The 13,255-nt window shown below is 41.6% G+C and overlaps 1 protein-coding gene across 6 annotated transcripts in view; it reads left to right on the top strand.

The window, feature by feature from the left end:
- Window positions 1-222: 222 nt before the first annotated feature.
- DOCK8 (dedicator of cytokinesis 8) overlaps window positions 223-13,255 on the top strand; it is a 267,141-nt gene continuing 254,108 nt past the window's right edge. For 2 of the 6 annotated variants that reach the window (XM_006152456.3, XM_006152453.3), the window contains exon 1: window positions 223-388. In XM_006152456.3, coding sequence (XP_006152518.1) covers window positions 336-388 — 53 coding nt within the window. In that variant the 5' untranslated portion in view covers window positions 223-335. Of the gene's footprint in view, window positions 389-829; window positions 878-1,028; window positions 1,130-1,333; window positions 1,361-13,255 lie in introns of those variants that run through there. The other 4 variants (XM_006152460.3, XM_014589333.2, XM_006152455.3 and 1 more) reach the window with 4 other exon arrangements.

The raw sequence follows: 13,255 nt of genomic DNA, 5'->3' as shown, positions 1-13,255 counted from the left end.
GGCAGCTTCGCAGCTTCGGGCAGATGGAGTTTCCGGCCTGTGCTGCGTGTTCGCCTGGTCATCCGCCCGCGCTCCTTTCTGCCCGAGGTCAGGGCCCCGGGAAGAGCGCGCCGTCGGTCCGAGTATCCGGAGGGCAGTTCCGCGCCGTGTCCACACCCTCCTCGCCCGCCGTTCCCTGCGTGCCAGGCGGACGGCGGCTGGCTGGGGCGGGCGGCGCCGGACTGACAGATGAGGCTCGCGTCTGGCTCGGCATGCGCTGCGGCGGCTCTGCAGCACGCCCGGCCCACCGTCTCCGCACCTCGCGACCCTAGAGGCCACCGATCCGCGGGCGGGCCATGGCCACGCTGCCTAGCGCAGAGCGCCGCGCCTTCGCGCTCAAGATCAACAGGTAAGGCGTGCGCGCCGCGCAGCACCAGCCCGGGTCTGCCCAGCTCCGCGCCGAGGGCCGCGCCGAGGGTTGTAGCCGGGCAAGCCCTTGGGAGCCCGCGGCGGGGCGCACCTGAGACCTCGGGGGCGCCGGGTCCCGGAGGCTGCTGCGTGGAGCCACTGAAGGTGCTATAGCCCGAGCTCTGGACTCAGCCACGTCCTCCTCGAGAGCGCCAGTCCTCTCGGTTGCCCTTGGCCACCATTGTCCCTTCCCCGAGCAACCTCTAGGGCCACCTCCCCAACCCCGCCTCGCCCGCGCCGCCCCGGGCTTCCGACAGGTGGCCCAGCCCGGGGAGTGCGATGAGCGCAGGGTGAACCGCTTTGGAATGCTGAGACCGTGTCTCTCATAAACTGCCCTTTCCTTTGAGGCTGGTTGGAGAAGCAGCAGCGAAGTGGCTGAAATGCGAGTTTTGCTTTGAGGCGGGCTGCTTCAAGACTTTGGCTGTCCTGAGTAGGTCTCCTTCCCTTCTCTTTTATAATTCCAGAAACAGTTTGACTCCTGATGACAACGCTATTTTTATTCCCTGGTCCAAAGGAGCCATGAAGTGGAAAAAATGATTTTTAAAAAATTCTCCACTTAAATAAACAAAAAGGAATGAACCATGGCTGACATTTTTAGATTCAAAATACTTCAGCAGAAAACTACGGACACCAGTATCCGAACTCACTGCTCAATTCATAATCAAAATTGCCCAGACTAAATGTAAGCATATTTACTGCTCAGAGTTCACAGCCGAGGTGCTTTAACTGCAGTTTTTCCTCTGAAAACTGCTGACAAGTATTTGGGGACATTTTTGTCTTGCCCTGAGAAATCTGGACTGTCTAGTTAAAAGATAATGTGTAACTGGCCCTGAAGGGTCAACTTAGTCTACTGTTCTCACTGCCTTAGGATTTTAGTCAGCTTTTAGCTGAGCCCAGGGAAGGCTGGTCGGTGGTAAGTTGATCTTTGAGCTATTATTTTGTGAAGAGGTTTGAGCCACAAGGAATTAAAAGCCCAAAATAATGAGGCCGTAAGGACTTCCCGAGGGCACGTTGAACTTTATTGGCAATATTATTTCCACCTGTTGTGTAGTAGTGACCAAACCCTCTCTCTTACCTTACTATTCATCTGTCAAATGAGTTTAATTTTTAATATGTACTGTGTATTAATGTTGGCGTCCAGAATGTACTAATCAAAAGGTATAAAGTAAATCAAGAATCTCCCTATAGAAATTTTTTTTTTCTTCCGAATGGGATTTCATGATTGTGCATGCCAGGAAGGACAATTCATTTGGGGAGACATGAGGAATCAAACTGAGGTCTTCCAGGGATGTAACACTTGCCGTAGCTACTGCTCCTCTACGCTGTATCCCTGTGAATTTTAGGCTAGGATGTGTGATGTGAGTAGCAAGATACTAGACTATGGGGTTGGGTGGGGTTGATCTGGTGTGCACCTAGGACCTGGACTTATCCTATATAGAGATTTGCAAGCAGCTCTGGGGTTGGTGCAGTCTTGGGGTTAAGAATTTAGGCCCTTGGGATATGGCTATGTTGCTGGACTCCCATGTAATCGACTATTGTTCAAGTCCCAGACTGGGTGGATTAAACTCATGCCAGGCACATGTGCGTGCGTGCCCAAGATCCTAAGAGCATGGAGGAAAAGGGATTGCAGTGTGGCCATCCCCCCTGGGGGGTGATTTCTCGCTTTCTATCTCTCTTTCTCTCTGTCTTTCTGGCGAGCGCTCATGCCCTATAAGAAAATTCTCTCAATTAAAAAATATTTAAAAAAAAAATTAGGCCCTAGCTGGAATCAGATCTGCTTGCACATTGGCTCTCTGCTATAAACTGTGTGACACTGGGCATGCTATTTAACCTGTCTAAATCTTGATATCTGTACGTGATAAATGGAAATAATCCTAGTACCTGCATTTTAGGATTGTTGGGAGGATTAACTGAAATAACGAGTACAAAATGCTTGTAGTTCATGGCTCATAATAAATGTTAAGTAAATGGTAGCTGTCACGATCAATATTTCCATCAGCTTCTTTGTTATCACCATCTCCATCATCATCTTTGAGATTCTAAGAAAAAAAAGTAGGAAGGAAGGCTGGAGTTGGAGTACTTTCCGGCAGAGAGCAGTTTAGGCTGGGATGGAGGTGCCATTTGCTGGTTGGAGTTTTCTTGGGACCTATGTCTTCCCTCATATGTCTTCCATCCCTGGGCCAAAGACACCAAACAGAATATGTGATGGAATCTGAGTACAAAGAGCGTCACTCAGATAAGATAGAAAATATTCTGTAGTCCTCAAGCAAGAAAATGGATGGGCTATTCCTGTTCTTAGAGTTCTGTTTTCCCTTTCTAAGCATTTTTGTGTATTAGGTGAAAGAATTATACTCAGGAACTTTGCAGAAATTATTTTTCAACTGAGTGGTTTGAGAAGGACATACCTAGTATTCATCTAATACTAAAATTCACCACTTATTGAGCATTTAGTATGTTGCAGACACACTGTTACTATTCACTGGATTTTATCATTAAATTCTCCCCAAAGCCTTATGAGACTGAAGTCAAGTCTCATACGGAAGAGGAGAATTAAGCTTGGAGACAATTTGTACAGGCAATGTAATTTGTTCAAGGCCACACAACCAGTGTGGCAGAGCCAGGATTGCTAACTGCTTCAAAAACTGTGCTCTTAACAGGGCCCGTTCTATCTTGGTTCATGTGTCTTAAAAATTTCCTTTAAAAAGAAGCAAAGAATTAGTTAAATTTTAAAGCAATCTTTTCAGTAGCAGCATTGGCAAATTTTTCTGTTTCTGGTCAGTGTTTAATATGTAAACAAATGAATGATGTGATTTTTTTTCAGTTTTGAAGCTAGAAATGTTTTTGCTTCCATGACTATTATTTTTTAAAAATAGATTAAATTACAAAAGTAAGACAGTGTTGAAATATGGCCAAAAGTACATTTAGCATGTGTTCATGTTTTTCACCCTTTTGCTCAGAATTATGTAAACTATCTCTTAAAAATATTTGTGAGGGTCCAGCAGGTGGGGTGGTGGTTAAGGCACTGGACTCCCACATGGCCCCCCCTCGTTCAAGTCTTGGAGCTGGTGGCTTGCTTTTTCATTCCCTGCACCCCCTTTGGCGAGTGCACATGCCCTGTAGCAAACTTAAAAAATAAAAATAATGATAAAAATAAAATTAAAGAAATAATTTTTTAATGTGTGGGTAAAACCAGTGTCCTTTCTATTAATAAAATATGAAAATCTAATATGCTAAAAATGTCATTTGTAAGGAGCTCATTTCTTCCCACACCAGCCTCAACATGGGGTGAGCAAACTACCTTACATTTAGTAAATACCCCCCATTTTTTTTAAGTTTATCTATTTCTTCCTAGAGAGAGAGAGACAGCATCCCCAACAAGCACATGCCTGGAATACTCAGGGAAGTCTCCAGACTTGAACCAGGAGTCTTCTTATTTGAGACTGCCTCACAGAGCCATCTCATTTTACCACTGTGCCACCATCTGACCTATCCCCCACTGTTTTAACATTCTTCATTTTCCCACAAGCAGCATTGCCCAGTGCAAAGGTGTCTGTCTTTCTCTCTCTCTTTTGGCAGAGCCAAAGCGAAGGAATGCCCCACCCATGACCATGCCTCTGTAGCTGCCCTGTCCCTCTCATTATCTTACAAAGCTGAACTTCCATGTGTTCGAAATCATATAGGACTTGTCATGAGCATTATATGTAACTATATAACTTATTATAGTTAAACAAATCTCTAGAAACCATAGCTCAGGATGTTGTAAAAGAAAAGACACACCATTAAAGTTTTCTGAATTGGAAGAGTAAAACTGAACTGCTCAGAAGTGTTACATACTTGTCTTAATTTCAGTTTACTTGTCACTGATTTTCCACGTGCAAAGGAAAGATTAAATCTGAGTTAGGCAGTTCATAATGGTGTCTCTGTTTGGGACTTCCGGTCCTGCTACATTAAATGTTATTACACTCCTTGTCTGTATATTCAACTTGGTTAATTACATTTTTTTTTACAGGAATTTAGTACTTTTAAAATGATAAATTTTAAAATTATGAATACTCTGAAAATTCATTAAAGAAAATCTTGATTACTTTCAAACATAGACTAGAACTAGAACTTGATCAAATATTAAAGTAAAATAAGAATTGGGACCAGCAGTTAGCGTAATGGCTATGTCGCTGGACTCCCACATAGTCGACCGCGGTTCGAGTCCTGGACCCGGTGGCTTAAACTCACGCCGGGTGCATGTGCGTGCGTGCCCAAGATCTCGAGAGGAGAATGGAGGAGAAGGGATTGCGGCGTGGCCATTCCCCCTGGGGGGTGATTTCTCACTTTCTGACTGTCTCTCTCTGTCTTGTCTGGCAAGCACATGCGCCCTATAGCAAAAAAACAAAAACAAAAACAAAAAAAACCTCTCCAAAAATAAATAAATAAATAAAATAAAATAAGAATTATGGAAAAATGGAATAAAAAGTGGAGATGCAAAATTACATTGATGATTCTTTGGACATTCAAGATTGGAAGGAATACAGAATTATGGCTTATACTTTTAGAATGCTTACTGTGTCTCAGGTACAGGCCCAAGTCTTTACATCATATAACTCATTCACCCTATGAGGTAGGAACAATTACTATCTTCATTTTACAGATGAAGTAACTGAGCACAGAGAAGTTATGTAAATTGCCTGAAGTCAGAAGTCAGTAATTAAGGGCAGAGCTTAATTCATAGTTTAAATACAAGTAGTCTGACTCCAGAATCCTTTCCCTTAACCACTATACCATGCTGCGGTCTCAGTTTAATTTTAAAATAAAAATAAATAACTGTTACTGACTACTTAGTATACGTCAAGTGTTATATGAAAAACTTTATAAATGTTCATTTCATCATTTAAAAAAAGAAACAAATCTTTCTTAGGCATAAGAGTCATTATCAGGAGTGATTTGTAGAAGAGAAAAACAAAGTACCAAGAAAAGAGAATGAAATCACCTAAAGATTGTATTTAAGAACAATCCCTATAATTTGGGGCATTAGAATCAGAACAAGATGAAGTATCGAGAGCTTCCTGATAAGTATTTGCTAATTTTGTCTGCCAAGATAATATAAACATAAAAACATATGGCCTCTGTCTTTGTAGCACAAGTGGTAGCATACTGAACTGCAATGGTGGAAGCCATATGGCCAACCTTGGGTTTGGATCTCCAGTTAATCTTGATGAGCTGGAGGGCTAGAGGAAGGGAATTGTGGCTTGATAAAACCCTGTCAAAGGTGCCTGTCTTTCTCTCTCTCTTTCTCTCCCTCTCCCATGCCTGAGCATGTACTCTCCATTGTGAATAAAAACAATGGAGAGTACGTATCCACACGTACAAATGTGTGTCTGCAGTGACAACAGTGCTGCTCTTGACTAGTTGTGATAGCTGGCGAAGGGAGGTGGTAGAGTTTCAAGAATTTCTTCACTTGTCGGGTGTATTCTAGACTAAAAACCAATACAATCAAATTTGGAATCTTTGATCTTTAACATTTAGAATTGTTTTCTTCCAATGTCTTGGAAGAGTTCAGGCATTGTCTAATACTATTCCAAAAATAACCTTATAGAACATAGGTGGAAAGAATCGTGTACCAGGCTGAAACTTTTAGTTGGAGTTCTTTGAGTTCATTAATACATATGTATTTGTGAAGCTAATGTTTATTTCACCATGAACTTGTGGAAAGAAAATAGAACAACGTCATATTGTTACCTAGGGAGAAAGAGAGAGCTCAAGGGATCCCGTCTACTCTCTCAGCTCTCCACAGAGCTAGTAATAGAAGGAGATGATGTTAAAAGCATCTAAACTTTCTATCCTCTATAACAGGACCTGAAGAAGGTGGGAATGTAACAATACTCAAACTTCTTGTGGCAAACAGTTGAGGAATAGGAGAACTTGGTTCTTTTCAATGGCAAAACAACTAAGTACTTATTGTTGTTGGGGCAGTTTGATAAAGGGTGAAGGCAATGGAAATGTGCTACCCATGTTCCCACAAGAGTCCAGTTCAGTTTATCAGTCTGCAGCCAGAACGGTTCCCTGGGCTGCAGGTATACACATGACATTAGTAGCGTCTTAGCCAAGTGTGGTTTCTGTGTTTCTGGAGTGTCTGTGGTAGTGGTACGGTTGCCACACTCCAACATGAGGATACATAGAACAAAAACAGATGGACATCCTGGAATGTGTGTATGAATGTATCTGCATGCAGAGGTTCTGGTGAAATGAACAGATGGGTAAAGTTGGCCTAGGGTACAAGATATCATGCCCCACTGCATTCCTATCAAATGCAAGATTACAAAGGAGGAATGGTAGCTGCAGAACCAGTCATCCAGCCCTCTGTTCTCTACATCCATGTTTATCATCACAAATAGGGATGTACAATAATCAAGAAGTAAACCTACATTTCTACCATCCATAAATTACAGGTGTTAACTTTTGGATGTATGTCCATATGTCGGGTTGCTGGAAAAGTCGTGATGTAGTTTTTTTTCTGTTTTTCTCTGCAAAAATGTGTCATGACTTTTTTGACAACCCAAAATTTTTACAAAAAACATCATATTGTTCATACTACTTCTAATCTTTTTTTCCTTTGTGCTAGAGAGCATATATGGTCTCAAGAGAGAGACAAAGAGAGAGAGAGAAGGGAGAAAGCACCTTCCTTGGGGACTGGTCCTGCCACAGTCTCTTCTTTATCTCTCCCTTTTGGGATTTTGGGCACACATGCACGTGGCGTATTTCTCAGGCCATAGGAGCTGGGGTTCAAACCATGAGGTTGGCCATGTGGGATCTCGTTGCTTGAACTACCAGGCCATAGAGCCAAACCTATAATGTTTTTGTAAATTTAAAATGTCATGAATAGCTCATGCCAATCAGTATAGATATACATTACAATATAGACCAAATTCTGTTGATGAGATATGTGATGGTTTATTCATATGTTATGATTTATTTATAACATCTAACATTATTTATTATATTATTGGGCATTAAGATAGGTTTCACTTTTTCACAAGAACGTGTAAGGCTGGTTGGAGCAGTCTTATATGTGCATCTTTCTGTGCTAGCACAAGTACTCCCTTACAGATTTCTAACAGTGGAAATGTGTGATTTAAGGCAAAACATTTTTCAAGCTTTTTGATTGGCAGATTGGCTCCTAAACAGGTTGAGTAGTTACACATCCACCAGTGGTCCTAAGAATGCTTTTCCTATGTTCACACCTCTGCCGAGTTCTAGCATTCTTTCACATTTTTATCCACCAATCTTGACCTCATCTCTTAAATGTCTCTAACTTCTTCCTGTTTAGCTTCTCTCCTCAGTCACTGGATGACCTCTGAAGTCATTCTTTAGGCCTTAAAATAGTCTTGCCTTTCTTCTTTTTTCTTTGCCTTATATGTGACTACAGTGTAGATGGTGATAACTTCTTTTTTTTTTCATACTCTACATCTGTTCCTTGAATAGGTAAGTTAATAATAAAAATAGGTTGTTCTAACACTTTAGATCTTTCTTGATTAGATTTTATCTTTGGTGTCCAGACTTTGAATGGTGCTTTTTACTTTGCCTAACAGTATAACCCAATCTACCTCTCCTTTCAGTGCACAATCCCCACACCTTTTCAATAAAACAGCAACTGGAAAATCAATGTCGTTTTCTATCACAAAATAAAATTTAGAGTATGTAACTCACTGTATGTGTTTGCACTTGGATGGGAGTGTAGAGTATGGACTTCTTCAAACTTTTTTTCTTCTGGGATTGACTTTTGGGGTTAATGTGGTATGTTAGGATTATTCTGCTCAGAAACATTAAAAAACTTGACTTTTTCCTATTATTCTCATTATTCAAAGGAGAAAATTGATTATGCTTCTACAGTAGAGGTCAAAAATAGAAATAGCCAACTGGAGCTAGATTAACGAATGCAGAACTGTATGTATTCAACCCTACCCTCTTTCTCCCATCTAAGAGATTTTTGCTATAGTGTGTGTGTGCTTGCCAGAGAGATACAGAGAGACAGAAAGTAAGAAATCACCTCCCCAGGGGGTATGGCCACGCCACAATCCCTTCTCCTCCATTCTCCTCCTAAGATCTTGGGCATGCACACACACCTGATGTGAGTTTTAAGCCACTGGGTCTGGGACTACATGTAGCAGCAATGTAACCATTACACTATCTGCTGGTCCCTCTCTCTCTCTTTTATTTATTTATTTTTAAAGATGCATGTGCTGGGGACCAGCAGATGGTGTAATGGTTACGTCGCTGGACTCCCATGTGATTGGCCACAGTTCAAGTCCTGGACCTAGTGACTTAAAACTCATGCCAGGTGCATGTGTGCATGCCCAAGATCTTAGGAGGAGAATGGAGGAGAAGGGATTGTGGCGTGGCCATACCCCCTGGGGAGGTGATTTCTTACTTTCTGTCTCTCTGTGTTTCTGTCTCTCTGGCAAGCACAAGTGCCCTATAGTAAAAATCTCTCTCTCTCTCTCTCTCTCTCTCTCTCTCTTTTTTTTAAATGCATGTGCTGGCTGGAGAGAGAGGGAAAGTGAGAAATCATACCTCAGGGACAATGGCCATGCCTAAATCAAGTCTCCTCCAATCTTCTCTTGCGATTTTGGGCACACATGTACATGCTCCCAGTGTGTTTTTTAGGCTTCTAGACCTGGAACTTAAACTGTAGAATTGGCCATGTGGGATCCAGGGCCTTAACCACCATGCCACCTGCTGACTCTCTTATCTCTTAATAAATAGTAGGCTTATAAATCCTAGACTAGTTGGTTTGATAACTGATCCATCCATTCATTCATTCACTCCAGCTATTGAAGTTTATTATATTCTAAGTGCCATGCTAGGCCCTGGAACTACAAACAAAAGTGAGTTATGCACCTTGCCTGCAAGGAACAAGGAGACTGATCCAAAATTATGAGCTGGAAAAGGAGGGAGCCTGTCCTTGCTTCCTAGCCCTTTGTATTGGGTGTGCCTTCAAAGTGGTCATCTTTGGGGTCATGCCACTAGAGATAATAGCATCATCCAAAATATTTTTTGGAAATTCTATTATAATTATTCTCAGAGGCCTGAGTACACTAATATTTAAAAATATTTTCTGTGATATGAAATCTTTTTCCTTTGGGGGAGAATCTGCTTTCTTTATACTTGAAAGGTCTCAGAAATATAGATTGTAGGGATGATTGTGTGGCAAATATCTGAAGGCCCCCTGACCAGAATGAACAAATGTTAACCTTTTGCCGCCTTGACTTTGGATTGTTTTAAATTAAAAAGGGAACATTACAGGTAAACTTGATGTCCCCTTTGCTCTGCTCCTCATTCCTGTTCTCCCTGTTGCTTCCTCAAAGCAACTACTGTCTTAAAGTTCTGCTTCTGCTGTGTATGTGTGCGTGTGTACATATATACGTAGACGATGTCTTTCATAGCTTCTGGAAATAGCCAGAGGTATTAGCATTCAAGCAAGCCTATTAAACTAGAAACATAAGTTTAAGTTAAAGATAAGATGTAGGTCCTGTGTGGTAGTGTGCTGTAGTTGGCAGGCTGAGGGCACATGGGAGGCAGAATTCTTAATGTAGATATTTAGGCCTTGATATGACTGAATGGCTAGGCTTGATTCTTCCATTGGTTCAGGGAGGCTTAGATTCTCCAGTGCACCACAGCATGATTTAGACAAGCTGGGAAGATTCCGATCTCTGCTTGGCCTTGCTGCCCTGTGGGCAATACTCCACACACAGCAGACACTCTGGTGGGGACTGCCTGAGTTGTCTGTCTCAGCTCTCTGCTGTGTAATGTGAGCACTCCAAATAAGCTGAGCTGTCATTGAGAGGTAACCCACCTGGAGTTCAGGGTTCACTAGGGAGGCAAACTGGAGTTCTCTAGGGGGGACTAATCATCATGGAGTAATTTACACTAGAATGACAGTCCACTTTCCCCCAGGCTAGTCAGGTTCGAAGTCCACTGGCAATGCAGCAGTCCCACATCCTGCTAGTTAACATAATGCTGTTTCAAGGTAGTGGGGCCATCTGTTCTCTGTGGGAACAAGACTGCCTGTTGACATTCTGGCTGATTTGCTTTACCTTTGAATATCTTCTTTCATTCCAAATCATTACCTCTTCTCACAGTATCCCTTTAGAAAGAGTATCCAGTTTACCTATTGTATCTTTTTCTTTATCTAATAATTCTATTCAAATTAACAAGATTTTTTTTATTGCCTAATATTTTTTCTAAGTATTACAGAATTACAAAAATAAACAGTATATGCCCTTAGAATTCAGCTGGAACGAGCAGGTTAACATAAATGCAAAAGCTAGAGGACATAGGGAACAGTGTTTGTGTGGCTAGGTAAAGGTTAAGGGTAAGAATGACAGGATTCAGAGGGGGAGAAGCTCTAGTGAGTAGAGAAACACCTCTGAGGAGGTGAGGCTTCAGCCAGGCCCTGAAAGTCAGGCATGTGCCTCGTAGGTGAAACTGTTGGTGGGAAGAATAGTGAGCAGTGTGCAGAGTAGATTGGAGGGGGTTCTAGGAGAGAAGTGAGGCTGCAGTTATTCTAGTGTGGGGTGATGAGGTCTGGGATGAGGCCAGGACAATGAGAATGGTAGGAGAGGGGTCTGCCTCTTCAGATTTTTCCAAGGGAATAAGCTGCATATGGGGAACAACTAAATATTTATTCATTCTCTCATTTGATGCATATTGATTATAGTTTACTATATGTCTAACACTGTTCTAAGTGTTGAAAATAGAGCCACAAATAAGACAGACTGGGTTCTTATTGTAAAAGAAAAAAATTCCAGTGGAGAGACAGTGAGGAAAAAAATCAGTAAATAAGCAAAGGTGTATCAGATAAAATAAGTGCTATGCAGAGAATTTAAAAGGGCCATGGGGCGGGGGGTGGGGGGGTGGGGGGTTGGTTAGACAGTTTAGACAGAATGGTCAAGGAGAACATTTCTGAGAGATAACCCCTGGGCCAAAACCAGGCGGAGGAATTACCAAGTGCTGTGCCTGAAGTAGGAATAAGTTTGGTGTTTTAAAAGAAAAGCAAGAGTTGTGTGTCTAAAGTAGCGTAAGCAAGAGTTGTGTGTCTAAAGTAGCGTGCATGAGGGGAGAGGAGTACAGAGGAAGATAGAAGTAGGCGAACACCAAGACAGATGAAGGCCTTAGGGGCAATGGAAAAGTTTAAATGTTATTCTGAATGCACTGGGAAGGCTTTTCGGAGCAGAGTCATGATGCGATTAACTTGTGTTTAAAAGATCACTATAGCTACCCTATGAGAAGTTGGAATGGAAACAAGAAGACCAGCAGGGAGGTAGCTTAGTACCCAGCAAAAAGAAGATGGAAATAGGACCAGAGAGCTGTCCAGAGGGAGACAAGGAGTCAGCTCTGGGATATCTTTTATAGCTAAGGCTGATGGACTATTGGGCTATTGGAAAAGACATGATGCATTTTTGCATAGAAAAACAGACTTGTCATGACTTCTGACAACCCAATAGATTTGGGGTGGAGAGAGAGAGAAATCAAGATGTCTGGATGGTTAGAGGTATGGGTGGACGTTAATACTTTTAATAGAGATTGAAAAGACTAGAGGAGGAACAGATTTTTGAAAGGGGACATGTGAAATCTAAGATGCATTTTAAACGTTGAAATGAATTACCTGCTATGCAGTTTTACGTAGGAATCTGAGATTCAGCTGACGGTTAAAGGCTAGCTATTTCTAAGTTATTACCATATGCATGATAATTAAAAATAACAAGAAAAAGACAATATTAAAAAAGATCTTGATAAGGTTTGTTTTGTTTTTAGAGAAAAAGAGAGATTTTTGCTATAGGATGTGTGTGCTCACCAGAGAAACAGAGAAACAGAAAACGAGAAATCCTCCCCTCAGACCGATGGCCATGCCACAATCAGTTCTCCTTCATTCTCCTCTCCGGGACTTTGGGCACACATGCACACACACCCAGTGAGAGTTTTAAGCTGTAGGGCAGGGATTCAAACTGTGGTCGACTACATGGGAGTCCAGCAATATAACCATTATGCCATCTGCTCGTCCCTCTTGGTAAGTTTTTACCCTGTCATACTTTACTTATATGTGGCTACAAAGCCGTAAGTATAGTAGGATATCACTGTTACTAAAAAAAATTGCTTTTTCCCCCCCCCCCACACACATCCCAGTCAATTAAAAATAATAAATAAAATTAAATACGTCTTTTAAAAAAAGAGTAGATAGTAGACTATGCATTACATATATTTGCTGTCCCTTTTTGGGTGAGGATTTTACTGTTCACCTTGTTGAAAGTGGTATGATTCTGAGGAATCATATCTTCTGAGGAGAAGCTTTAAGAGCCAGCTATGGAAGAGAAGTTCTTTTCCCTGTTCTGTGTAACCAGTGATGTTCCAGGTAGGGGCTGTTCTGTCACCCTTCATCCTAGAATAAAGATAATTAGAACAGAGCCACAGTTGCTCTCTGAAGGTCTTTGTTTTTATAAGCCACTAAGACTTTTGGTCTCTCGTGACCAATACAGGTAAGTAGCAAATACATACTCTTTTTAATGGGCAACTTGAGATACAGGCTTAGGGCCTGAACAATAGGTTATAAAAAATACTGATTAGGAAGTCATCTTATGTCTTTTAAACAGTTGAATGTATCTGTGTTTTCTATGTGTGAAAATGTTGCTCATGTGCTCATCGTAGAGTAAGGAATCTACTTTTATTTTGTAAGTGGAATTGAATTAAAATATTTTATTTACAGGGAAAAAAAAAGTCATATCTGAGGCAGGGAGTTGGGAGACTAAAGAATGAACCAATT

The sequence above is a fragment of the Tupaia chinensis genome, unplaced genomic scaffold (assembly GCF_000334495.1).
Source record: "Tupaia chinensis unplaced genomic scaffold, TupChi_1.0 Scaffold000354_1, whole genome shotgun sequence".
NCBI classification, from domain to species: Eukaryota; Metazoa; Chordata; class Mammalia; order Scandentia; family Tupaiidae; genus Tupaia; species Tupaia belangeri.
Note: the sequence above shows the minus strand (reverse complement) of the source record. Positions and strands in the feature narration are given on the sequence as shown.